Source organism: Pteropus medius, unplaced genomic scaffold, assembly GCF_902729225.1.
Source record: "Pteropus medius unplaced genomic scaffold, Ma_sr-lr_union100, whole genome shotgun sequence".
In the NCBI taxonomy this organism is placed as follows: domain Eukaryota; kingdom Metazoa; phylum Chordata; class Mammalia; order Chiroptera; family Pteropodidae; genus Pteropus; species Pteropus medius.
This window is the reverse complement of record NW_024342473.1, coordinates 9,450,744-9,475,980: the sequence shown is the minus strand read 5'-3', so window position 1 is coordinate 9,475,980 and position 25,237 is coordinate 9,450,744. Positions and strand designations below refer to the sequence as shown.

Sequence of the window (25,237 nt, the reverse complement as noted above, 5' to 3'; positions counted from 1 at the left end):
GGGCTGCTGCGTTTCAGACCTAGCACTCATATCTCACCAAAGCAGACACTAGCACTTGTGCATCATGCTTGGGACTCCACCTACTGCAACTAAACAGGCATGAGTCCCGTAGGGTTTCCCGCTCCAATTTCAGAGTATTTTGAGGGTACCTGTACAGACTCCAAGTGAATGGGATGCTACCTTAAATCTGAGTAGTTTCCGATCAGTATACAAGTATAACTACTTTATTAAAAATCATAAAAGTGCATCTTTTATGAATTATGAACAAGAAGGACTAGCTAGGTTGGCACTTTTAGTCTTTATTTACCCCAACCAGCCTTCTGTAAAGAAGATTTGGGTGAAAAATTATATCCATGAAAAGACAATATAACTTTGAACAAAGGCTCCACCTCAGCTTAAGGGCAGCCTTCTGATTTTTCAAAGGAAATCATAAGACTTACATTGTGCTTATGGCAAAAATTTACAGCTTGCAACGTCTGCCAAGTTATGCTCTTCACAAGATGTTCTGGTACCCTAATGAAAATAAAGAAGCAGCACAAACACATTTTTTAGTGTTGTCATGGAATCCAGCTAAAAAAAAGAAAAAAGGAAAGCCAAGAATGGCTTAAACAGTGAAAAATCCCAGGTGGCACATAGTCATCTAACTCATCAAAATGTCATTTCACAGGTCCAAAATGTAATGAGCAGGTGATCGGCACACTGCTGGACTCTAGGGACAGCACGCTAACAACAGTGCTACCCTCTGCTTCTACAGGGAGGGACCATGAAGACCCCCAGGGATTTCAACAAGTATTTATGACCACAGACCTCAAACATCTGTGACACAACAGCAGCGGCAGGTGGGGGTGGGGAGACCTGCCTGGCAACTGACCTCCGTTTCTATAAGAAGTTTTGTTGTTTTTGTTTGTTTGTTTGTTTTGACAATTTTATTTATTTATTTATTTATTTACTTAACATTTTGTTTATTTTTTCCCCCTTCCCCATTCCCTCTGGTAATCATTAGTCTATTGTCCAAGTCCGTGAATCTCTGTTTGTTTGAAGAAGCTTTGTTGTTGATAGAAAGTTAGTTAATATATAGCATAAAAGGTGCTGTGTATTTTTTCAAGTTGCCCCAAACGGATGACTTTGCAGCAGAACTCATCTTCCATATGTGGGCACAGTTTTTCCAGGCTCCCCAGGTCACATTTTTTTTTAAGGTAATGAAGATTTTACTGAAAACAGGGAAATGGTTTACATTGCACGCCATGTACCAAAAGTTAACAATAATTAAAAATCCACAAAGGCATTCTAGTTCTTTGACCACACTGCTCCTCGCTGGTAGCTAGCTGTGCCCCCATCGCATCTTTCTGCCTGTCTAAATTTGATGCCACTGTTCCCAGCACTACTCTGACTCTAAGGTTATATGACTGGGCAACCAGTAGCACCAGCAGGTCCTTTGTGGGAATTAGGAAAAGGCACATCCTCAGAGAGGATTAAGAAAAAAAAAGTAGGCAATGAGTGAAATGGACTTCAGAAGGAGTACAATTATTTTCAAAGGAACCCCCCATCCCCCCACCAGCTGGACTTACTGGTTTTACAAGCAAACATTAAACACTGTTGTGGTCTTCGGCCAGAATTAACAAATAAATCAAGGAGGAAGCTCTTGAGTGGTTGTGTTAAGGTGACCAAAAACGTCACTTCCAGCCTCTGGGAGGGGTTACAAGGTCACTCTTGTCACAGACCAAATGTTCAGGAAATCTTTTCAAGGAGATAAGAGGATGCTTGAGCATTGGGACAATATGAAAGAAATAAAGAAGCCACTTCCAGGAAGAATGGCTAGGACAATTCTGCATCAGAACTATGTCCCTAGGGTTGAAGTAGCTTCTCTCCAAATTTTTTTCCTTAGAAAAACTCACCTGTCTAGAAAAATACAACTAAGACGAGACCATTTCAAGGGAAATGCTTTCCCCCAGCCTCTACTTTTTGTCAAAAAAAAAAAAAAAAAGGAATATATTTTGATTGTTTAATGTACTGAGTATTAATGTCAGGTTATCAGTGCCAGGCAACTTTAGTCTCTAAAAACATTTCTCAGAAGAAATTATTTAAAGGAGCATTTTAAAGTAAATTATAATAGTATATCATTAATGCTCCTCAAAGGCTGAGCACATTATTACACAATTCCCAAATGTAAAAATTCTGTACAAACTACCTAGTGCCATCTTGGATTAGCTACTCACTTCACTGCTGTATTACTCTGTTTCTTCTCTGAAATGCCAGGGCCTCAGACTCTACCTCTAAGATCATTTTTAGCTGCTGATGATAAGAGCCAGGTTTTTCACTATTGGAGAAGGGAGTTACAAATATGCAAAGGGAGAGAAATAGAATCTCTTCTGTGGTATTGGACTGGAATTGGATATACACATATGTACAGAGGGTGCTGTGCCGGAAGGGGTGCTATCTTATATGGAGTGTTTCAGAAAGCTTCTCTGCTTAACGACATCTGACATAACGTTTAAGCGATGAGATGTGGCCACATTGGGGCTATATATTAAAAATAGAGACTTCAGCAATGGCATATCACTCAGCCATAAGAAAAGATGAAATAGTGCCATTTGCCAAGGGAAGTAAACACAAAAATAAATGAATGGAACTACATCTAACTAAAAAGCTTATGCTCAGCAAAAGAAACTGTCAACAAAGTAAAGAGACAACCATCAGAATGGGAAAATATATTTGCAAGCAATGCTTCTAATAAGGGCCTAATATCCAAAATATACAAAGAACTCATACGATTCGATCACAACAAAAAAACAAACGATCCAATCAAAAAATGAGCAGAGGATCTGAACAGATACTTCTCCCCGGACGACATACAAATGACCAACAAACATATGAAAAGATGCTCAACATCGCTAGCTATTAGAGAAATGCAAATCAAAACCACAATAAGATACCATCTAACACCTGTTAGAATGTCTGTAATCAACAGAACAAGTAATAACAAATGTTGGAGAGGATGCGGAGAAAAAGGTAGGACTGAAAATTGGCTGGTGGGACTGCAAATTGGTATGGCCACTATGGAAAACAGTATGGAGGTTCCTCAAAAAGCTAAGAATTGATCTACCATATGATCCAGCAATCCCTCTACTCGGTATTTGCCCCCAAGACTTAAAAAATCATATTCATAAAGATATTTGCACACCAATGTTCATAGCAGCATGATTCACAGTGGCCAGGACACAGAAGCAACCAAAGTGTCCTACGATTGATGATTGGCTAAAGAAGCTATGGTACATATATACAATGGAATATTACTCAGCCATAAGAAGAGATGGAATACAGCCATTTGCGACAACATGGACGGACCTCGAGATAATCATGCTAAGCGAAATAAGCCAGACGGAAAAAGTTGAAAATCACATGTTATCACTTATATGTGGGATATAAACCTAAAAGCAACACAGGAACAGGACAGAGACTCATGGATATGGACTATAGACTAGTGGTTACCAGAGGGCAGAGGCTGAGGGGAAGGGAGAGGTCAATGGTGTAAAGGGAGTCAAATATGTGGTGACAGAAAGAAATCTAACTATGGGAGGTGAACACACAGTGTAAATATATATATGCCTTACTGTTAAAGTGTACAGACAAAACTTATTGGATTTTGTTAACCAATGTCACCATAATAAATACTTGCATACATACATACATACATACATACATACATACATACACACATAAAATAAAATCAGCTGATTAGCAACCTTAATTCCAATAAAAATAAAAATAGAGACTTTAGGATTTCCCAAGGGATTAGATGTGAGAAAAAGAGAAATCAAGGAATGAAGCTCTAGTTAGCTTAAGTAGCTGGTTCATGCTGGGGCCTCTTACTGAGGAGAATGCTGGGGGAGGGGAGGGTGAATAAACTAAGATGCCTATTGGACATCCAAAGGAAAACTCTAAGTAGGTGGTTCTGAATTCAGAAGGAAGGTCCAGCTAGAAATATAAATTTGGGAAGCATAAGCATATTGGTGGTATTTAGAGCCCTAGGACTGGATGAAGCCACTTAAGAGAATACAGATAAAGAAGAGGATGTCAAAATCCTCTGAGGCCCTAAGAGATGTAGAAGTCAGACAGACAAGGGGGACCCAGTACTGGAGGGGGTTGAGCACTGGATGAACTAAGATGACACTCTGGAGAACAGTGTCACTAAAGCCAATTGAAGAAAATATTTCAAAGGACTTCTGGATTAAGATGGTGGATTGAACAAACCCATCTAATTTCACTCCGTCCCCAAACCTGACTAGACCTACTCTGAGAAATTTTTTTAAAGATAAAAAATCCACTTGGTCAGAGAAAATAGGAAAAGAGATAATAGAGCAAAATACTTTGGAATTTGGAAAGCAGGTGGATAAATGATAACTGACGATGAGTCCTAGAAATCTGAAATCTAAGCCAAGAGAAGGGAACATGGAGGACCAACCAATTTACCCCGAAGAATCCTCAGGAACTGCAGCCAAGATCTCTATGTAAGTAGGAGGGAAAGAGAAGAGCGGAAAATCTGTTTGAGAAACAATTAAATCCCTAGGTCCCCTCCTCTGTTCTATTTGAATGGAGAACACTCCTCCCCTACCCAGTAGAAGGCCAGAGTTTTGTTTTCTGGGGAGGATGTAATAGAGGACATTTGGTACAGTTGAGATCATGGATCCTGTTCCAAAAGAAGGGATTAAACGATTGTATATATACTAAGTGTCGAATGCTGGTCTCCCCAGCCCTCTTCCAGCACTAGGTTCTGAGAGAGCTGGCAGCCAGACTTCATTCTCCAAGCAAAATATTTTAAGACTTGTGGGGAGGAAGCTCAAAAGGAAAGATCTGAAGTTGGGGTTCCCTCAGCAAATGGCCCAGTTAGATAATCCCACAGTGAGGCTCATAGTTTCCAGCAGTTCCCTACTCTTAACCAGATTCTATGGCATATAACCAGATTATATGATGCCCAAGAAAAGTCTCAAATAAGAAAGTTAGAGACCAAAACAAACAGAAAAAAGCAACTTAAACAGAAACTATGGGAAATGAAGAAAACATTTTTTAAAAAACACTAATATCCTCAGAGAGGATAACAACAGGAAAGCTGTTGCATCTGTGAAATAAGAACAGTACACTATAGGAAAACAAGAGGACTAAAGAGTCAAACATCCAAATAACAGAAGGTCCAGGAAAAGAAAAAGTAGAGAAAACAAAGAATAGGAAATCAGTAACAAAACAATTCAAAAATTTGTTCTCAGACAGAAAGGGTTCACCAAGTGCCAGAATAATGGGCGAAAAGCAAGGCCCATGATTTTCATAATTCAGAATGCCATGAATGAAGAGAGGATTCTACAAGCTTCTGGAAATGAAATGAAATAAAATATAAAACAAAACAAAACAGAGCTTACAAAGAAGCAGAAAATAGAATGACAACAGTCTTCTTAACAGCACTAGAGGTTCAAAAGCACTTAAAAAATGCCTTCAAAATTTTGAAAGAATATTATTTTCCACCAAAAACAAAAACACAAATCTATACCAAAACAAAAACACAAATCTATACCCACAGAAAATTTGTAATTGCATGTGAAGAGAAAAATAAAGACTTTTTAAACATGCAAGGGCAAGGTCTCAATCTCTCTCTCTCTCTCTCATTCTCTCTCTCTCTTTCTCTCCCCACCGCCCCTCTCTCCCTCCCTCCCTCCATTCCTTTCTCTCTCTCTGTCTAATTTCACATACACTCTTTCTCAGGAAGACCCTAGAGGATGTCCTGCACTAAAAAAGAGTAAACTATCAAAGAAGATTACACCAGAGAAAACTGAAGACCTGACACAAGAGGGAAGCAATGGGAATCTCTAGGAGGATGGTGAAGGAAAATGACAGGGTGACAACTGCATTCCAGGCATAGAAAAGCAACTCGTCCAGATTGGGTCAGCGTGACTCAAGAGCCAGGCATGTCGAGGGTTGTCATCACCATGCCCTCTGCCTTATACCATCTTAAATAAATATGAAAATATTTAAGAAACAAAACTTAAAAGCTTTGAAGAGTTTGGGTGCCTGGCAAGACCATTCGGGCTAAAGCAGCTATTCTTAAAGCTGTAGTTTATGCTGGCAAAGCTAAGAAATTCACTCCACTTTCTAATGTTTGTTTTCCAACTGGTGGTAAACGGTGATCATAGTTGAGCTCTGGGGCAGGGTGGGCAAGGACCGGAACAGTGATGAAGGGAAGGAGCCCAATTCTCTCTCATTCTTTACTGCATTTAAGAGCCCCCTTTGGAATTCTAGCTCAAAGACAAGATACCCTTTCAGAGAATCATGTATAAGCTCAACCTTAACCTGTGAGAGAAGTGATGTTTGGACTTTTGTCTTGGGCCTGGTTCTCCTCCACTATGAGATTAAACTATTGAACTTCGGACAAACCATATCTCCATTTCCTCCTCCTGGTATGTAGTACTCCAGAGGAACTGGACAGAATCCAGCCTGGGCATCTCAGACTCCCAGCCAGCTGTGCAGGTCTGGTGGGATTTGCACTCCTAAGGATGTCAGCTCCCCAGATCTAGAAATGTGGGTCTAGGCAAGGTATGAGAAAATTAAACAAGGACACTCGCTTTATTTTCTGTCCCAAACCAAGATGAGAGGGTTCAGCAAGGCACGTCTTCATTCCCTGCACAATCAGTGGTCTTCCTTGGGGTCTCCAGTTCATTTGCCTCACTGAGAGCTACAGTTGTTCCTCTGAAGCCCACTGGGCTGCCACTCAGCTCAGCGGAGGCCCTCCTTTTGGGGGAGTGGGGGATGAGACCTATCATCCACTAGCAGGAAGAGGTGGAGGAGGAGGGTACTCTTGACTCCTCCACCAGTGTAAACTCATGGCATTCTTCCTGCCTCCTCTGGGAATTTTGTTTCACCCCCAGGAACATGGAAGGCTCTCAACTGTTTAACTCCAAGGAAAGGTGAGGATCGGGGGATGGGATATCATTAGGAATATCTGCAGTCTCGAGTTCTGTGTGACTTTACCATCTTTGTGAAGGATTGGAGATAGATGCGCTTGTCTAAAATAAGTACAGAACCCAGAAAGAGAAAGACAGGAGGAAGTAGTAATCCAACCATAGAGAGATGCAGAAGGGATTCCAAGGATGACAGCAAAGAGAAGTCCCAGGAAGACAGCTGGACAATAGGCTTCGAGTGAAACAAGCCAGGCAGATGGAGAATGGGGGCTATAAAGGCAGGATGTTGCTTTAAAAAAAAAAAAAAAAAAAAAAAGGAGTGGATGGATTATCAGATTTGATTACCCTGTGGAAAAGTCTATTCGAAGGATATTAAAAAGAGTAGGAAAAGTTAGCAATAGGGTTAAAGAGTATTAAGCAAATTTAAAAAACAAGGCAAATATTAATCGAGAAAAGTACAAAAGGAGACCTTAGTATGGTAAAATGCTCAGCCATAATATTTACTAGGCATATTTATATAGTAATATTTATATAGTAATATTTGCATAGGCATAATCACAGGAACGATTAATATTGAATTAATAAAATTTAATGTAATTATTTTGGGGGAGTAGAATGGGGAAGCAGAGGGAATATGGTATAAGAAAGCAAAATTCTCATCTATCATAATAGGAAGTCTAGAGATAATGTCCAAACTGATAAATCAATATTATATTGCTGGATTTGATTTGCTAATAATTTTGCTAAGGATTTTTGCACCTAAGTTCATGAGGGATATTTGTCATTTTCTTTTCTTGAAATGTCCTCATCTGGCTTTGGTACCAGGGTATAATGGCCTCAAAAATTTATTTGGAAAATATTTCTTCCTCCTATATTTTCTGAGCTTGTGTAGGATTGCTATTATTTCTTTCTTATATGTCTGATGGAATTCATTCATCAAATATTTTAATAATAGAAACCAATAGCATGACTATAGGGAGAAAACATATACATCGACAATATTGGTACTAAGGTGAATTGGTTCAGTTTGGCAAACTCTACAACCCAATAAACCCATTTTGAGAACTTCTAAGAGAAAAGTGCAAAACAAGTAAAATCCATTGTAGGGAGAGTTTGATAGCAGGATCATTTATCAAACCAAATGCTAAAAATAGCCTCAATAGTCAACAATGAAGGAATGGTTAGATGGGAATGTAACTACAAGTATAATCTTACAGTTATTAATAATACATCTAAAGATTATATTGCAACATACATAGAAATGCATATGAAAGACTATTAAGTGAAGAACAGAACTGAGAGGGGGAAAATGTCATCTCAGCACAGCAACATGGAGAAAGTGGTGTTTTGCTTAGCAAAACAGCCAGCAGTTGACTGCTTTTAGAATGGTCTTCAAGCTTGCAGACACAGACACTTAATTTTGCCAGCACACCAAGGCAGTATCCATTTCAAAGGAGCAGGTGAACATTAAACAAATTTACTAGCCTGATATATAAAACCAAAATGCCAATTTATTCATCCATGTTAAAACCCTGAGTACCAACTTATACTCTCTTTGTGGGCAATTCTATAAAGAAAGTCAAGTTATAATCAAAATGGTGTTTGGTCAGCAAAGAATCAGGATGAAGGAAAGTAGGCGATTTGACTGATTTTTGGCATTAGGCTGTGATAGCTTAATTCCTCCCATTTCCAAATTAGGAGGGTCTTGTCATTAGATAAAACATGCAATCAGTCAAATCTAACAAGCCTGGCAGCCATTCCGTCTCTTTGAGGTTGCTCTCCATATCTCTGCCCTGATGGATTCTATGTTGGTTTCACAAAATAACTCTCAAAAAGGAATCTTCTATCTCTCCTTTCCAAATGTTTGGGGAAGAAAGGACTGTGACCCCAACATCCTAATAACAAAATTGAAATGAGCAGAAAGAAACATAAACAACTGCTGTGTGAAAGTAAAGAGATCAAACTGATTTTTTTTTAATCTTAGAAATATGAGAGACGAAAGAGATGATGAGGAAAAAACATGGATCTTTCCAGCATTCTCAATACAGCAGCTGTCCTTTCCACTAATATTTGTGACATGACAAGAAGCCAAACAATCAACATCCATCAAAGCTTTATTTCTACACAAGACTACAACAAAGCTGGAAAAGAAAGTGCTGGCCAAGCTCGTGTAGAAATGATACGTTCTTAAGAATTTATCCTATAGAACTATGTATGCAAGTGTTTGTTCACTGTAGAAAACTAGAAACAATCTAAATATTTATTAATGGGGGATTGAAAAAAAATGGTACATTTGTACAATAAAATTCTATGCAGCTACTTTAAAAATATAAAAGTAGATGTGTGTGAATAGGGAGACAGCTCCCAAATACACTTAAAAAATGCAGAACAGTATGTAGAGTATAATCTATTTTTATATATATACATATATATGTATATATATACATACATAGAAAAATAATTAGAAAACAATCTCTCAAGCTAATTTTATTTCTTCCTATATAATTCTGTGGTGCTTGAAACATTTTTACCACAGTGTGTCATTTTTAATCAAAAATTAGGTTTTTAAGGTTCTATAAAAGTTCTAGAATTCCATTGTCTGAAACTGAAAACTTGTAGTAACAACCTTTACCCACCAGATGCTCTTTGAACAAACTATATTAGAGTCAGAGGAGGAAACGGTGGTAAAGAAATCTGTGCAGAAAAGAAGCAATGAAGTATTGTGTCTGGCTGCACCCATAGAGGGGCAGAAAAATGAGGAGAGAACACCTAAACTAGTCATTTATGAAACTTTGAGATAAGAGAGACCAATAGTTTATATAAGTGCAAAGCATATCTACAGAAGATAAGCAATAGTAATATGCTTGTAATGAGGGCAAATGTAAACAATGTGAACACAGCACTGGGAATTATAATAGACACGTATTTATATCACTGTAGCAGAATATATATCTTGTGGCATAAACTGGCTTGTTAGTATCAACATGAATTTAAATCTTCTCCAAAAGCTTTCCAAAGTAGTACAAGAAATTACAAACACGTTAATAAGAAGATGAATTACTGTCTATTTCAGATTCAAAGTAGAGAGAAGTCTTTGAGCCGGATTTAGCAAGAATAATTTTTAATCATTAAAACGTTACATAATAATAAATGGAACGTGAAGAAAATATTAAAAAACAAATAATATGAAAATACCTATAACAATCGAAACTCAGAGAGAATCACTATTATAATGTGTATATTGTTTATTTTTCTTTCTTCTACCTACATATAAGTTCCATGAAAATGAACTATGTATTTTTATTATAGCATAATTTTTTCATTTTGCAACCACTCATGAAAATTTTTCTATATCAAAGTATGTTTTACCTATAAGCATGATTCTTAATGGCTCCACTGTATTTCATCGCAAAGCTATACTACAATTTACTTAACCAATCCTCTATCACTGGACATTTCTGATGTTTATAACTTTTTCATTATAAACAATACTTTAACATTATAAACATTATAAACACTTTTATAACTAAATCTTTACACAGATACTCAAATAGTTTCTTCTGATAAATTATTAGAAGTAGAAGTGTTTGGTCTAAGATTATGCCTCTAAGGCTTTTAATACATGTTACCAAATTGTTCTCTGGACTGGTTGCTCCAGCACTGTACTGATAATATCCTTTGATATTAAGTTTTAGCATTTCTGAATCAAAACGACTATTTTAAAATGAAAAATAATCAAAACCTTGTTATGATTACTCCTTTAAAATTATTTTATATGTTTCAATGTATTGGTTTGTTAACTAGGTCATTCAACGACAAGCAATGGGAAAGTATCAAATGTCAAAATTAAGCTAAAAGATACTCGCGATACACAGGTGAGATGCCACAGCTCTTGCCCTTGAAGATTTTATAGTTTACTGGGCAAGCGAGGGATGTAATAGAAATGATCCCAGAAGACGGACACTGGAGGAAGGAACTCCTGACTCTATGAGTGTGCTAAGATAGGTATCACAAGGGAGCTGTATCTGAAGGACAAACAGGAGTTTTCTAGGCAAAGTAGAGAAGGTAGGGCAACCCAGGCTGAGAAAACTGCATATCCCGAAGCCTAGAATGCAAATGATTCCATGGGATGGGAAACTGGTGGGAAATGGGGTGATCTCGTAGAGTGAGTGAGAACTGGTATCCCATACTAGAGTTTTTACCACACCAGTGAAGCTTTGGGGAGCTAGTAAAGCGTTTTATGTATGGGAGTGTCATGATCCAGTTTGTATTTTAGAAATTTGTATTTAGAAATATAGTGATCACAGGACATTCTTACAGTAAGTGTGCAGACCTAAGGAGGACCCAACCTGGCACCAGGTAGGGGAAACACCAGCATTACCATGTTACCCTTTGTTGATACTGTCTAACAGGTCAAATACAAAACTGAAGGAGAACCAAAGTCTTCTGACCTCTAAGATATTAGATCACCAATTCATAGCATTATAGAGCTGAAAGTTCCTTTAAACTTCATCTGGTACTAAACTCTCATTTTCACAGATGAGGACACCTGTAAGCAACTTCCCGAAGGTCACACAGATGATGATGATGACCTATTTTTACTGCAACTTACTTACAAAGTTTTATAGTATGAGATCTCTAAATTGGAAAAAAGTTTCATAATCTTTGGTTGGCACAGTTTAATGACATTTACTTTTCGATGATGACGAGCAAAAATTTTAAATAGCATTTAAAAAAGATTGGAGAATTGCCCAATAATATAATGAAAAGTAACTTTTATTTTAAAATAAACAAACCAAATCCTTAAACTTCAAAATAAAGGGATATGATCTGGCTTAAAATAAATCTTATTTTTCAAACTTGCTCATTTATTAACATTCCTTAAGTCAGTCTTATACTTGACAAACCATAGCAAGTTGTCATTTGGAAATAAAGTCGCTTATACTTAACCACATATATCTACTGATCTTTCCCTTCTCTAATCCATCTCCATATTAAAGCATTTTCTATTTCCGGGAACATATATAACATATTTAGCCAGTGGAGTTTAAAAAAAAAATCTGCTTTTAAAACTGTAATCACTCCTTGTCCTGTCCTTTTTTCTTCTGCTCAAACTGTATGCCAAAAAAAAAGTGACTCCTAATTGCTTTCAATTCACTACTAATCAGTTTCCAAGTGACTTAATCTAACATGATTAATCAAACTCCTTGCAACACCTCCCTTGCACCACGAGTAACTTAGACTAATAAGTTTAGTAGAAGGGCCATTTGCAATCTGTCAAAAAGAGCAGATATCAACATACTAAAGGTTTTCTCCCTTGAACACAGAATTTCTCTATATCGATAACTTTATAAAGGGAGGTGTCTGTTCTCTTGACTCTCTCTGGTTGTGTAAATTAACATAAAAAGCCTGTGCCATGGTCTCTACCAAATGACAAACTACTTTAATCCCATTTGTCTGCAGGTCATAGTAGATTATACATAACTAGTGTCACAGGGCAGAGCTAGCTCTTAGCCAAGGCTTGAAAGCACCATTGAAAAAGCCTCTGTCTCCAGCCACTAAGTGTGAATGCGAGCAGGGATAGGGCATCATTCCATCATTCTGATTTACAACGCACTCTGAGTATTGCCCCAGCCAAAGTTGGGCTCCCAGGAGCAGAGCAAAAGGAGAGAATGGAATATCCTTTCCTGCTCAACTTCTCTTAAATATCCTCATTTTTCAACTCACAGGCCACCTTCTCCATGAAGTCTCCCTTGACATAACCTGCTTTGAATCACATCTCCTAGGGCCTGCTAATCATTCTACTCTCTCATTCTGGCTACAGTGATTTGTTCTAGGGATAGCTGCATCACATGAGCAGAGCCAATCAGAGTCTTCCACTGGACTTTATGTGCAGATTCTACCTTCTACTAGAACTTCCTTTCTTCTAAATGGCTTCATCAGTTGATAAAAGCCTACAGCTATGCTTTCATATTTTTCCCTTCTTAACTTCTCCCATCACTCACACACACACACACACACACACACACTACCTAATAAGGAACTAGTCTGCAAGGCAGAATTAAGCCAACACAAAGAAGAGTTGACAGAGAGAGAGAGAGAGGGAGAGAATGAGAGAGAGAGAAACAGCCATTACCTATGGTGCTCTACCTTAAGATACTCAGCCAAGGAGTGAGTAAGAGCCAAAATCCAGCCTGCATTCTCCTAACCTTGGCAAGGGGCTACCCTCAACCAGAGGAAGAGACCCCCTCCTTTTTTGTCACAGTCCCGGTCTGCTCACTAAGCCTTCTTCTAATACACCCAAACGAGTTGCATATGCTAGAGAGAGATGTGTGATAAGATCAGCAGAGCCTTTAAAGTCACCCCCAATCCTTCACAGTTACAGTCACGCATTCCTTTCTCACCACACTTGCTTTAGCTGGGTTTTTGTCACTGGGTTTTGGCCATAAACTTTCTGTTAGCCACTGTCTTTGGACTCTTCCTTTCAACCTCCAAGTCCTTACACTTCCCTAGTCAGGCACAGAATAACTAACATCCTCTTCTTTCTTAGAGACTCAGCTTCTATGCAGAGATAAAGTACCAAAGAAATCAAGTACAACCTAATAATGCTGCTGCTGCTTTCTTCATTAAAATGATTAGTTATGATCGCTTTCCCAATGTTTTTGGTAACTACTCCTCTGTTAACTCCTAGCAGCATAGTATGCTGTCCAAACACTGGCTGTTCTTGCCTGATGTGAAAAAGGGCCATTGCTAATTTTTTCTTACAAATCCTGGTGTGTTTCATTGTGTTTTGTTTGTAAGAGATGGATCACTCACCCTCTTTGGTATCTGTCCAGCTCATGGAGAACCGTGTGGTCGCAGTATTCAAACACCAGGTGAAGCTTCCGCTTCTTCCGGAAGACTTCAATAAGGTTGACAAGGTTGGGGTGCTTGAGTTGCTGAAAACATGAAAAGCAAAGTGCTAAATGTGAGTTATGAAAGACAGCTTTCTTTAGTTTTGATCCAATAAAAAGAAACCTGTTTGTCCTTTTAGAGGTTTCTTGTCTTGGTTGAAGAAAGCCATAAACAGTATTATCTTACTTCTCTCTACGAGCTGTTAGTCAGCAGCTTGTAAGTGAGGAGTGATTATAACCCAGGTGGTTGGTGAAGGCAAAGAGAGATATGAGAAGGATGGAAAAGAAAGGAGAATGAAAAGGGGGGAGTTAGTTAATACAAACTCATCCTTTACGTCTCGGATGAAACGTCCCTTCCTGTGGAGGTCTTCTCTGATCTCCCCAGGCTGTTTCAGTGCCCCTGTATGTCTCATTTGCTCCCCCCACCCCAAGAAGCATGTGTCCTTCAGAATTATTTGGAATTACAAAGTAATCATGAAGAAAAGATTACTTAGTAATCATTGTTCAATTGATTGTTTAATGTCCTCTGCTGTCAATAGATACAATAGATGCATTCGATAAAATGTAAGAACCACGATATCAGGGTCTGTTCTCTTATTTACTCAAAATGATGTTGTACCTCCAGCATGAGGCCTCATGCATAATAAGTATTTGGTAATTATTTATGAATGAATGAGTAAATCATGTTTCCTAGATTGATGAAACATTTTAAAACAGAAAAATGAGGAAGACCCTCCAATCTGATAGGCCTGAAGGTGTGCTTCTAGAACAGGGACCAGGGCAGAGGCGAGCGAGATGGTGAGAGAAGCACTGCCTGCAGATATACTTTATTGTTAGAATAGTCAGGATGTGGTGAGCGGTAATGGAAAGGGAGGTGTCAAGAATGACCAAAGGTTTATATAAAGGAGCAGATGGTGGGGCCATCAGTGAAAGGAGAAGCAGGTTTAGGGGCGCATGGCGTGGAAATTCGGTTTGGGGCACATTGGGTTGCTGAGGACTCTGAGATACCAAAGTGGAGCAGTCAGGTTGCCTGGTGTCTGAGCTAAAGGTAAAAGCTGGGAGTCAGCATCAGTGTAAGCAAAGTCATGAATGAATGAGATTGCCCAGGAGAGCGAGTGAGAAGGGAAGAGGCCCAAGGAACCCCGGCACTCAGATGTGTGGGAGATGAAGAGGAATCAGAGTAGGAGAAAGGGAAGAAGGTCCCCCAAGATAAGAGAGAAGACAACAGATATAAATAGGTAACACAGAGAAAAGGAAATACAAATAATCAAGAGACATATGAAAAGATACCCAATCTCAATGAGATACCATTACACATCTATTCGAATGGCTAAAATTAAAAAACAAAAAAAGCTGACAACACCAAATGCTTGTGATGATACTAAGCAATAAGAACTCTTATTCATTGCTGGTGGGAATGCAAAATGAGACTGCTGCTTTGGAAGACAATTTGGCAATTTCTTACAAAGCTACAGACAGTTGTTCCATATTATCTAGTAATCACACCTCTACATATTTACTCAAATGACTCAAAACGTATGTCCACGCAAAAACCTGCACACAAATGTTTATAACAAACAGCTTTATTTATGATCACCCCAAAGTGGAAGCAACCAAGTTGTCTTCCTGTAAATAAAAGGATAAACAAATTGTGATAAATTCATAGAGTGGAATATTATTCAGTAATAAAAAAAAGAAATGAGATATCAAGCCATGAAAAGACATGTATGAAACTTAAATGCACATTGTTAAGTGAAAGAAGCCAGTCTCAAAAGGCTACATACTGTCCGATTCCAATTATATATGACATTCTGGAAAAGGCAAAGCTATGGAGACAGTACAAAGATCAGTGGTGGCCAGGGGTTCAGAGGGTATAGGGGAGGGTAGAATAGGTGAAATGGAATTTTTTTTAGGGCATTGAAACTATTTTGTATGATATGGTAATGGTGAGTATGAACTCACGTTTAGCTTAATATAAATATAAACAATTACGTATGGAAATAACTATAGATATCTTTGTATACATGGGTTAGTATATACACATATATCACCTTGTTCTGTCAACTGAAACGGCCTAGAAAAAACAACCACACTACAGTAGCGACAAGTACACCTAGTGCTCAGATCTCAGTTTCTAATACCATTCTCCAAAACAGGGAACCAGGGCTCCATGGAGAAAATGGATAATTCTAAGTGGGACAGGAAAACTACAAGATGAGGCTAGAGGATCTTACAGTGCCAGGAAGTAAGGAAGGGCTGAAACAACTGCACAGAGCGACTTCCTTCCAAAAAAGTAGAGTATGGAGAGGCAGAAAAAGAGTAAGTTTATAGTGGAGTAACCCGACGAACACTATCTCAGCCAGGTGATGTAGTCTTCCTCCCCAAAATCCATAACCCCAGTCTAACCATGACAAAAACACCAAATTCCAACAGAGGGGCATTCTACAAAACACCTGACCAGTACTCCTTAAAACTGTCACGGCCATCAAAAACACAGAAAGTCTGAAACCGTCACAGCCAAGAGAAGCCTAGGGACACATGCCAAGTAAATGTAATGTAATATCCTAGATGGGATCCTGGAATAGGAAAAAACATTAGATAAAAATTAAGGAAATATGAATAAAGTATGAACTTCAGTTAATATAGTGTATCAATCCTGGTTCATTAATTAAAACAAATGTGCCATACTAATGTAAGATGCTAGTAATAGGTGAAACTTGGTGCTGGGTATACGGGAATGCTCTATATCAGGGGTACCCAAGCCCCGGGGCCACAGATGGGTACCTGTCTGTGGCCGGTTAGGAAATGGGCCACACAGCAAGAGGTGAGTGACAGACGAGCCAGCACTAGCATCACTGCCTCAGCTCCACCTCAGATCATCAGGCATTAGATTCTCATAGTAGCACTGGTCCCTGGTGCCAAAATGGTTGGGGACTGCTACCAATATGATCTCGATTTTTCTAAAATCTAAACTGTTCTAAAAAATAAAGTCTATTGAAACACATACACGCCACGCACACACACTACACACACACACACACACACACACACACACACACACACACACACATCTTTTTACCCAGCACACCACCTTGGGAATATACTGTATATAAATAAAAGCACTGTTGCATAAAAACATACGTACAAGGATATTTATTATTGTTTGTGGAGGCAAAAATTGGAAACAATACAAACATCCTTTGATAGAAGAGGATGGCTAAATAAATTGACACATTCAAATCATGAAATATTAAATACCATGCATGAAATCGAGGTCTCGCTATTGACCTAATGACAGTGATGTATTGAGTGAAGAAGGAAAGCTATCGAGTAATTTTATAAAAATATATGAAATTAGAAAGTATATTAATATATGATAATTTATTCTGTATTCATTTGTCTCATATTACTATTTAAAACATATACTGAGCCCTACTCTGTGCCAGACATTATTCTAGACCTCTGGGATTACAATATTTAACAAAGATGACAAAATCTCTGCTCTGAGGGAGCTCATATTTGAGCACGCTAGATAGGGATAAGTCTCATGGAAAGAAATAAAGTAGGTAGGGGGCATACATAGCATGGTGGGGGGTGCAATTTAAAACAAGATGATCACAGAAGACCTCACTGTAAAAGTGACAAGTAAAAAAAGGTCTGTAGAAAGTGAGGGTCATGAGGATGTCCAGGAAAATGTTCCAGGCAGAAAGAACTACCATTCTAGAGGCTCCTATGTAGGATCCTGCCTGGAATGTTTGCAGAACAGCAAGGAAGTCGGTGGTTTAACCATCCCTTGTGCCTCGCTTCCCATCCTTTTAGTGAATCTTTTAATTTAACCGTTGCTGCATCAGCCGCCTTTGCACAGATGTAACCTGTAGCCCCTCACCTCAGCTTCACTCTGTATCTTTGGGGCTTCTGGGGTGCTGAGGTATGGGAGTGGGACGATTACAACACGCAGGAAGTAACACTCCATGGGAGAGAATCATCGACTAATGGGGGACAGGAAGGGGTGTGTAAATGCTCCTCTCTTCTGATTCTCCCGCACCTTGGAGAGACCTGGCAGAATAAGTCCCTTTTCCCTCATGCATTGACTTTTCTGCCTTTCCTATTTCCCTCTCCTGTCCCTTTACTCCTGCTCCCTAGTATCATTTTTCAACATAAGCTACTAACAGAGTCCCTTGTCTCCGATTTTACTTTCAAGCTAAGACAGTTAGTACTAGAATGGTTCTAGCTGGCAGATCCTCAGAATGGGATTCTGGAACTAGATCAAACGCCAGGCAGATGGCAACAAGGCCCCCACTTCCAGTGGTTAAGTGAAGCAAGAAGAAGCACTGGGGAGCTGCAGCAATGCAGTTATTAAGACTTTCCTCACTGGTGGTTTTGAATGAAAAGCAGCTTGGCTTATGCAAAGGCGTCACACATGAGTACTATGGGACAATAATAATCTTGGGGATTATTGAATGAGCTGGCTTTTGTTAACACATTTAGGTCGTTGAAAATAGAAAAGAGAACATGATAGTTTCAGGTTAGTTACCTGTCAACTGTGGGAATCAGAGACCTCTATGGCAGTATTTAAAGAGACGTTTATCTCCTGCGGACATAGGATAAACTGTTAAAATCAGGCTCCGGACTTAATTTTAAGAGTAGAAGAAATTTAGAGAGAAAGAAACAGACAGACAGACAGACAGACAGACAATGTACAGTTGCAACAGGCCTCTTATGCGAAAGTTAGGGCTCTGATGAGAAAGAGAGGAACCCAGAAGTCTGGGATAGAAACATTTATGGGGATGAGCCTGAGAATCTTAAACCCTCAAATTTCCCTGAACCCTCTGGGCTGGGAGAAGCAGCCTCTGTCCCTTTGCCAAAGGTAAAGTGCTCTGAAAATACCTCACTGAGGCAAGTGCCTCCTGATTCTATTCCTGCTTCCTCCCAGGACCCACAGACCTATAACTGAGATGAGGTTATAGCAGTGTCTGAGCAAGACAATATGGTTCTTGCTCCAGGAAGAAATAACTGTATTCAGAGAATTACAAGACCTGGCTCATACGTACCAGCAGGAATCATGAAGGTGTTGGACCATGGCAGTGGAGAAATACAAGGCTAGACAGGGGGAAATTCACTGTATGGGAGCATCGTCCTGTGACAAGGGACAGCTCTCTCATGCAATTTCTGACAAGGACACTTGGTAATCTCTAGTAGAGACCGAGCACCTGACCATAGGACATCAGGTGATTATGTGATCCAGAGCTGCCCTTGTGAACTGGGTAATAGAGATCCACTGTCACAAGACCGCATGGATGCAACAGCAACCCACTGTACTATGATAACTATACATATGTGATCAGACTCGAGCATATCCAGAGGGAACAAGCAAGTTACAAAAAAAGGTGGCCTAGCCTCCCATGTCATCCACTATGTTGCACTGTCATCTTTCCTTCAACTTACATGTATGGTGCAATGGGAGTTTCCAAGTAATGGAGGAGAAAAACCCCAAGTCCAGCTCACAGGTGGATCAGCTCATTATGTTGGCGCCAGTTGAAAATGGTCTGCCACCATACTACAGCCACACTTGGCAGAGGCTTTGAAGGACAGTGATGAAAGAGAATCTTCCCACTGAGCAGAGCTATAAGCCGTACACTTGATGGTTCACTTTGCATAGAGGAAGAAATGCACGGACCTATGGGTAGTGTAAGATAACTTGTCTTGTAGTTAAAAGTCTGGAAGGAACAAGATTAAAAGATCATTTGGAGAAAAGGCATAAATTGTACTTGTGGGAATGAGCACAGAGCTTGAGGATTTTGGGGTCTCGTACTACTGTGTCATACTACTGCAGAGGAAGCATTGAGCAACCAGGCAGAGGATATCTTTTCTGGTGGGTATCAGCCTTCTCTGTCCTTAGGCACCCCAGTGTTTGTGTAATCAACCCATGAACAGGGTGGCTACAGCTGTAGGAATGGTGGTGATACATGGCCCAATAGCACTGGCTTTTTCTCTCCAAGGCTGATTTAGTTACTGCGGCTGCTGTGCACCCAATTTCCAGTAGCAAAAACTGATACTGAGGTACCAACATGCATGATGCTTTAGGGAGACCAGAGGCTACTTGGAGGGGGTAGCAATTCGTCCTTACTGAAACTGATACTAACTCTAGATATCGGTTTCGATTTTCCTGCCTGCATCACAATCAAGGGCTTAGCGAATGCCTGCTTTACTGGCATGGGAGTCCACACATTAGACCAAGGCACCCATTTTTACAGCAAAGAAGGCATGACAATTAGCACATGGCCATGGGATCCATTGGTTCTATTATACACTTCATCGCCTACAACCAGCCAGCTTAATGGAATGATAGAATCGGTTACCCAGCCCTTCGGGGGTACATGCACTAAACCAGTAACCACCACATGGTGCTGTGTTTTCAGTAGCTAATCTGCGGGCCTGGGAACCAGGAGTGGTAGTAGGATTGGACTCTCTCATCGGCCCTCCCAGGGATCCACCTGTGGAAATCGTGCTTTCTATACCCAGTATTCTCTCATATTTGCAGAGCTTTATGCGTAAATGATAAGCCATTGGAAAAAAATCCAAATGTCCACTAATAGATGATTAATTAAATAAACTGTAGGACTTTATAGTACATTCAAATGATAAAACGGTGCACAGCTATTAAAAAGAATAAGATATATCTATGTGTTGACTAGAAAGATGTCCAAGATATATTGTTAAATGTAAAAATTACAGAATAGCATATACAATATGATAGCATTTGTGTCTGTGTCTTAAAAAGAAATATATATCTTTGTACAAGCACGGAAATCCTCCGGAATGACATATGAGGGACTGTGGTTGTTTAGGGGGACAGAGATGGAGAGTGAAGGGCAAGGTAGGTTTCCTATTCACTTACATTCTTTTGTACCTTCAGTTTTTTTCTTACATAAGCATATATTACTTTATTATACCAATAGTTTTAAAATGATCTCTTCACTGTATTATAAAACCAAGATAGATATTTTTAAATTAGTTTCGGAGAGTTAGTTAATAGAACAGCCTTGCAGGGGAGCTATTTTCATCATTTAAAAAGCTATTTAATTATTACCACCATCTCCAGCCTAGAGGGAAATATTCTGCATCTATCATTCTTTAACACTCTCTTTTGGCAAAGGAAAGCTGCCTTGATCCCACATTTCTTTAAAATGCCAAGATGGTAGATACCCTGGCTAATGTTTTGTTTGGGGGACTGCTAGAGAAAGAAAGAGTGAGACACATGGAGTGGAAAAGTACTGAAAAAGCTGGAATCGTGGGTGGAGAGGTGGAGAGGGAAGGCTGAAGTTTGTTTATTTTGGGTTTGCTGTAGACAACACGGATGGAACAGAATGTGCCAGGCTGGTCCTCTGTCCAGATACCTGGGCTGTGATCTCTTCTGGATTCCTCTCTAGACTCAGCACAGGCTAAGGATGTGCACAGTGGATGCTCGTTCTGTTTTATTGTGACTAATAAAGTATATGAAAAGTACCAGGAAAGAAGCAATAGTACAAATGTGATCAAAATGAAAATTAACAATGACATAGCCAAAAACTAATGCAGCAAGGTACCGATGGTTATAAAACATACTATTTGTTTGGTTTTTACATATGGTCGATAGCATCAGTTGTTTTAGAAACTCACCTTTCATTATTCTAAAAAAAAAAATAGAAAAGAATAAAGTTCAAAGATTTTCAACCTGGCAATTATATTCAACAGCATTTTTACCACTGTGCTTTTAAAGTTAATAAGTAATAACGAAGTTTAATCATTAGTAAGAAAAAATGCCTGTTGGAAGCAAATTTGTGGCCTAAAACATCAATCTTGCCAAATAAGAAGGTGAATTAAAACATTAAAAAAATTTAAAGTGAAAGACACAAGCCTGGCCCATTTAAAAATTTTTCCATTCCATATAAAAAGTACTACCTTCTAGAGTGGTTTGACTATTCTCTAATAATTATGTGGAACACAGGTTGTCCACCTATAAATTTTATTTGCTGGAAATAAAAATAATTTGATTGGAAAAAAGCAACAGCAAAATTTATTTTTTGTCACTGCGCATTATAAAATCACTTTTTCTGCGTCCTCCTGCTCTATGATATTTTATTTTTCTAGAGTATAAGGTGTGTGGCAGGATGTATGTGGGAGCATTTAGGGCACTGACAGGTGGTGGTATGTGCTTAATCTCCTTACAAACTGGGTGTCTTTAAGAATGTAATGAATCACCTCATTGATTCCTGTTTCTTTTGTTCCTGAAGTATTTATGTGGCAGCTTTATTACTTAGGAGTTCACTATAAAGCAGGAATACAATCTTTCTAGATAAACACATTATGAGCAAAGGCAAAAAATCTTTTAATAAACAAATAAAAGTCTGTTACTATTTGCAGTTAGTATGTTATCTGGTAAAAATAAAATTAAACAGGTCTCCACTTGTTGAACAAATAAGGAGAGATGATGATAAGTGAATTGTTTGGTTTCTATCATTGTGGGCAAGGGAATGCTCTGCTTTGTCTTCTATGCCGTTGACAACCAGTTTCCATAAACTCTTAACATCTACCTACATATTAGTAATGGACAGAGTGGGGCAGATCTACCAGTCTCTAATGAGAACATCTGCATATAATGAAAGATGTATAATTGAGTGGCCCAAAACTGAGCCTGGAAGCCAAATGCTGTCTGCAGATGTGCTTGGTCTGGCTTTAATGGTGTTTAAAAATTTTTTTTAATTACTAGTCAGTGCTTTCAAGTCAGATTTCATTCTCAATAAAAGGATGTGGGGCTCCTTGGAAAAATGGCTGATTCCAGAGATGAGGAAGGATGAGCCTGGGACATTTTGTTGTATAAATAGTAAAGAACTACTCAAGGAATGATGGGTATCTGTCAGGACAGAGGAGCTGGACCCAAGGAGCCCCAAATGGCCAAACATGTGCAATTAGAGAATCAAGAAGAATGACAGTGATGGTTTGTAACATGTTGAATAATAATAGTAAAAAAATCCATGTATTCATAGTGAGACTAAAAAGTTTATGTATGAAGTATGGGGCGGTGGTAAAAGAAAACTCTTTTTTTTACAGAAAAATTATAACTAATTAATATAGAAAGAATTATTGACAATCACTTTATGATAACTGGTTATAACTGATTGAGGCAAGGCTCGTTGGGTGAAAATCATTGGGGAACAAGGCAGTCACATAGTTTGAAATTATAACCCCACAGATTACTTATTAATTGTAAAGGAGAAAATGTTTCTTTACAATTGAGAAATATCGCAAACCCATCTTAACCATGAGATTAAACTGAAAGCACCAATTATGGGATAAACTGACATTATGTACTTCCTGATGAGAACTAGTGTGATGGATACATCCTTGCCTACGTAGTGTTCTTGCTTAAAACATTTACCCTGTATCAAGTGATGTGGAAATAGCCAGACAACCTCTGTTGAGGCACATTCTGCAAAAGCATGCTTCAAAAATGCCAATATCATGACAGACCAAAAAAAGAATTAAAAAGTTGAGGAACTGATTAAAGGAGTACTTAAGACACATGACAACTAAATGCAATGTATGGTCATTGATTATAGACCATGGGTTTAAAGTGTAGATAGATGGATGATAGAGAGATAGACAGATGGATATAGATATAATTATACATAATTATATAACTATTATTGAGACAATATGAGAAATTTGAGCACAGACTGTATGTTAGATAATAGTATTGAGTCAATGATGAATTTCTTGAGTGTTGAAATCATATCGTGGTTACATAGAAGACTGTCTTTGTTCTAGGAGATTCATGCTGCATACTTAGGGAAATGATTCAGCCAAAAAGTGTGTGACAGAAAGGAAATAAAGACTTCTAAGAACTGATTAATGCAACCAGTTAAGAATACATAGGTAGTCATTGTATTATTTCCACTTCTAGATATTTTGAAATATTTCTCAAAACAAAAAGTTATGGGGGGAAAACCCAGGAGATTTCATATAAAATTCTGATTTCTTGTTTTGTTTTGTTTTGTTTTGTTTTGTTTTGTTTTGTTTTGTTTTGTTTTGTTTTGTGTTTCTTAAGAAAGACTTAGAAACTCTAGCCCCCTGGGATTGTAGTCTGTGGAGCTGGCCACCCACTTTACACAAGACACAAAGTCTCCAGTTTGCCTTAGTCTCCACTTCTCCATTTTGTCTTTCATTCAGCCTGCTTTACTCATTTGTTCCCAGTGGGATCTCTATAGACATTTGAATTTATAATCTCATGTAAACCGTGACACAGAATTCTAAGCATGGCTAAAACGATTTATAGAAATGTGCTACTAATCCATTTCTGCAAGCCAATGAAACAATTTAAAAAGGAGGGACCTAGAAATTAGTACCAATTGGCAACAGCAGGACTAAATTCTTAGGATGTCACAGGATTTCCCATTGAGATTTTATTGAGCTGGGAAATATTATTCAACTAGTATGGGAGAAATATTCCTTCAACTAATATTGAGGGAGCAGAAACCTTTAAAATTATGGAAGTTCCAATTGGCTTGTAATGCTAGGGAGGATTTACATGGTGTTCTGTTAGTGTGTAGTGGAATAGGGCCTGGCACAAGAACACATGGAATTAAGCACTTAAGTGCTTTGGATAACAGGGAACCTTGACAGTTATACTTCCCACTGCACGTTACCATCACCAGAATGGTAATTTGACCAACGCTATTTCTGGTCTGATATTTTAAAGCAGTGCTCTTGGGAGAGACTATGTGATGTGCTTCCCTCCAGTGCCTCTTTGGTACTAGCACCCATGTTTAAATCCTACCTTTCTGCCTTCCCACCTGTGTTTCTCTCTCCTTTGCCACTGTGCTTTTTGACCCTCTACTTTCCTGCCCGTGCATCCTTAAGGTGGCTTGACTTCTGTTAGATGTTTGCCTCGAAAACACTGCTCTCCTCAGCAAAGAGTCAGTGAAGCAATGCCAAACAGAGACATAAATCACGGCGATAAGGTGGGCCAGGTTCCAGGCGGCACCAGGTTCCAGGTTCCAAGGTCACCCAACAGCCAGATTAGAAACTGCAATTCCTAACTGTGGCTCCTGTCCCCATGCAGTCACGCAGCCCACAGCCTCACTGGAAGGTTACTGAAAGTGAGGAGATGGTAGGAAAAAAGGAGATGCTCTGAACATTCAGTGGGCTGTTACTATTCATGACTAATTAAAGTCAAATAAGAGCATGTTTCTGGCACAAAGTATATACTCAACATTCTCACTTTCCCATATGGATCTTTTTTCCATCTGTTTTACATATAGTCTCCTAATCACCTCCCAATGAAATTTTAATACCACAAATAAACTGTTTATCTGCATATGTACTATTTGTATATCTGTGCTTTGCACATTAAAAAAGTTA

At 38.8% G+C, this 25,237-nt stretch overlaps 1 protein-coding gene across 3 annotated transcripts in view; it reads right to left on the bottom strand.

Moving 5' to 3' along the window:
• CDKL1 (cyclin dependent kinase like 1) overlaps nucleotides 1-25,237 on the bottom strand; it is a 46,727-nt gene that overhangs the window by 13,014 nt on the left and 8,476 nt on the right. For all 3 annotated transcript variants that reach the window (XR_005653341.1, XM_039865171.1, XM_039865172.1), the window contains 2 exons: nucleotides 13,761-13,882; nucleotides 441-513 (listed from right to left, as the gene is read on the bottom strand). Coding sequence is in view for 2 of the 3 variants with exons in the window: in XM_039865171.1 (XP_039721105.1) it covers nucleotides 441-513; nucleotides 13,761-13,882 (195 nt within the window). In the remaining variant the exon portion in view is untranslated. The remainder of the gene's footprint in view (nucleotides 1-440; nucleotides 514-13,760; nucleotides 13,883-25,237) is intronic.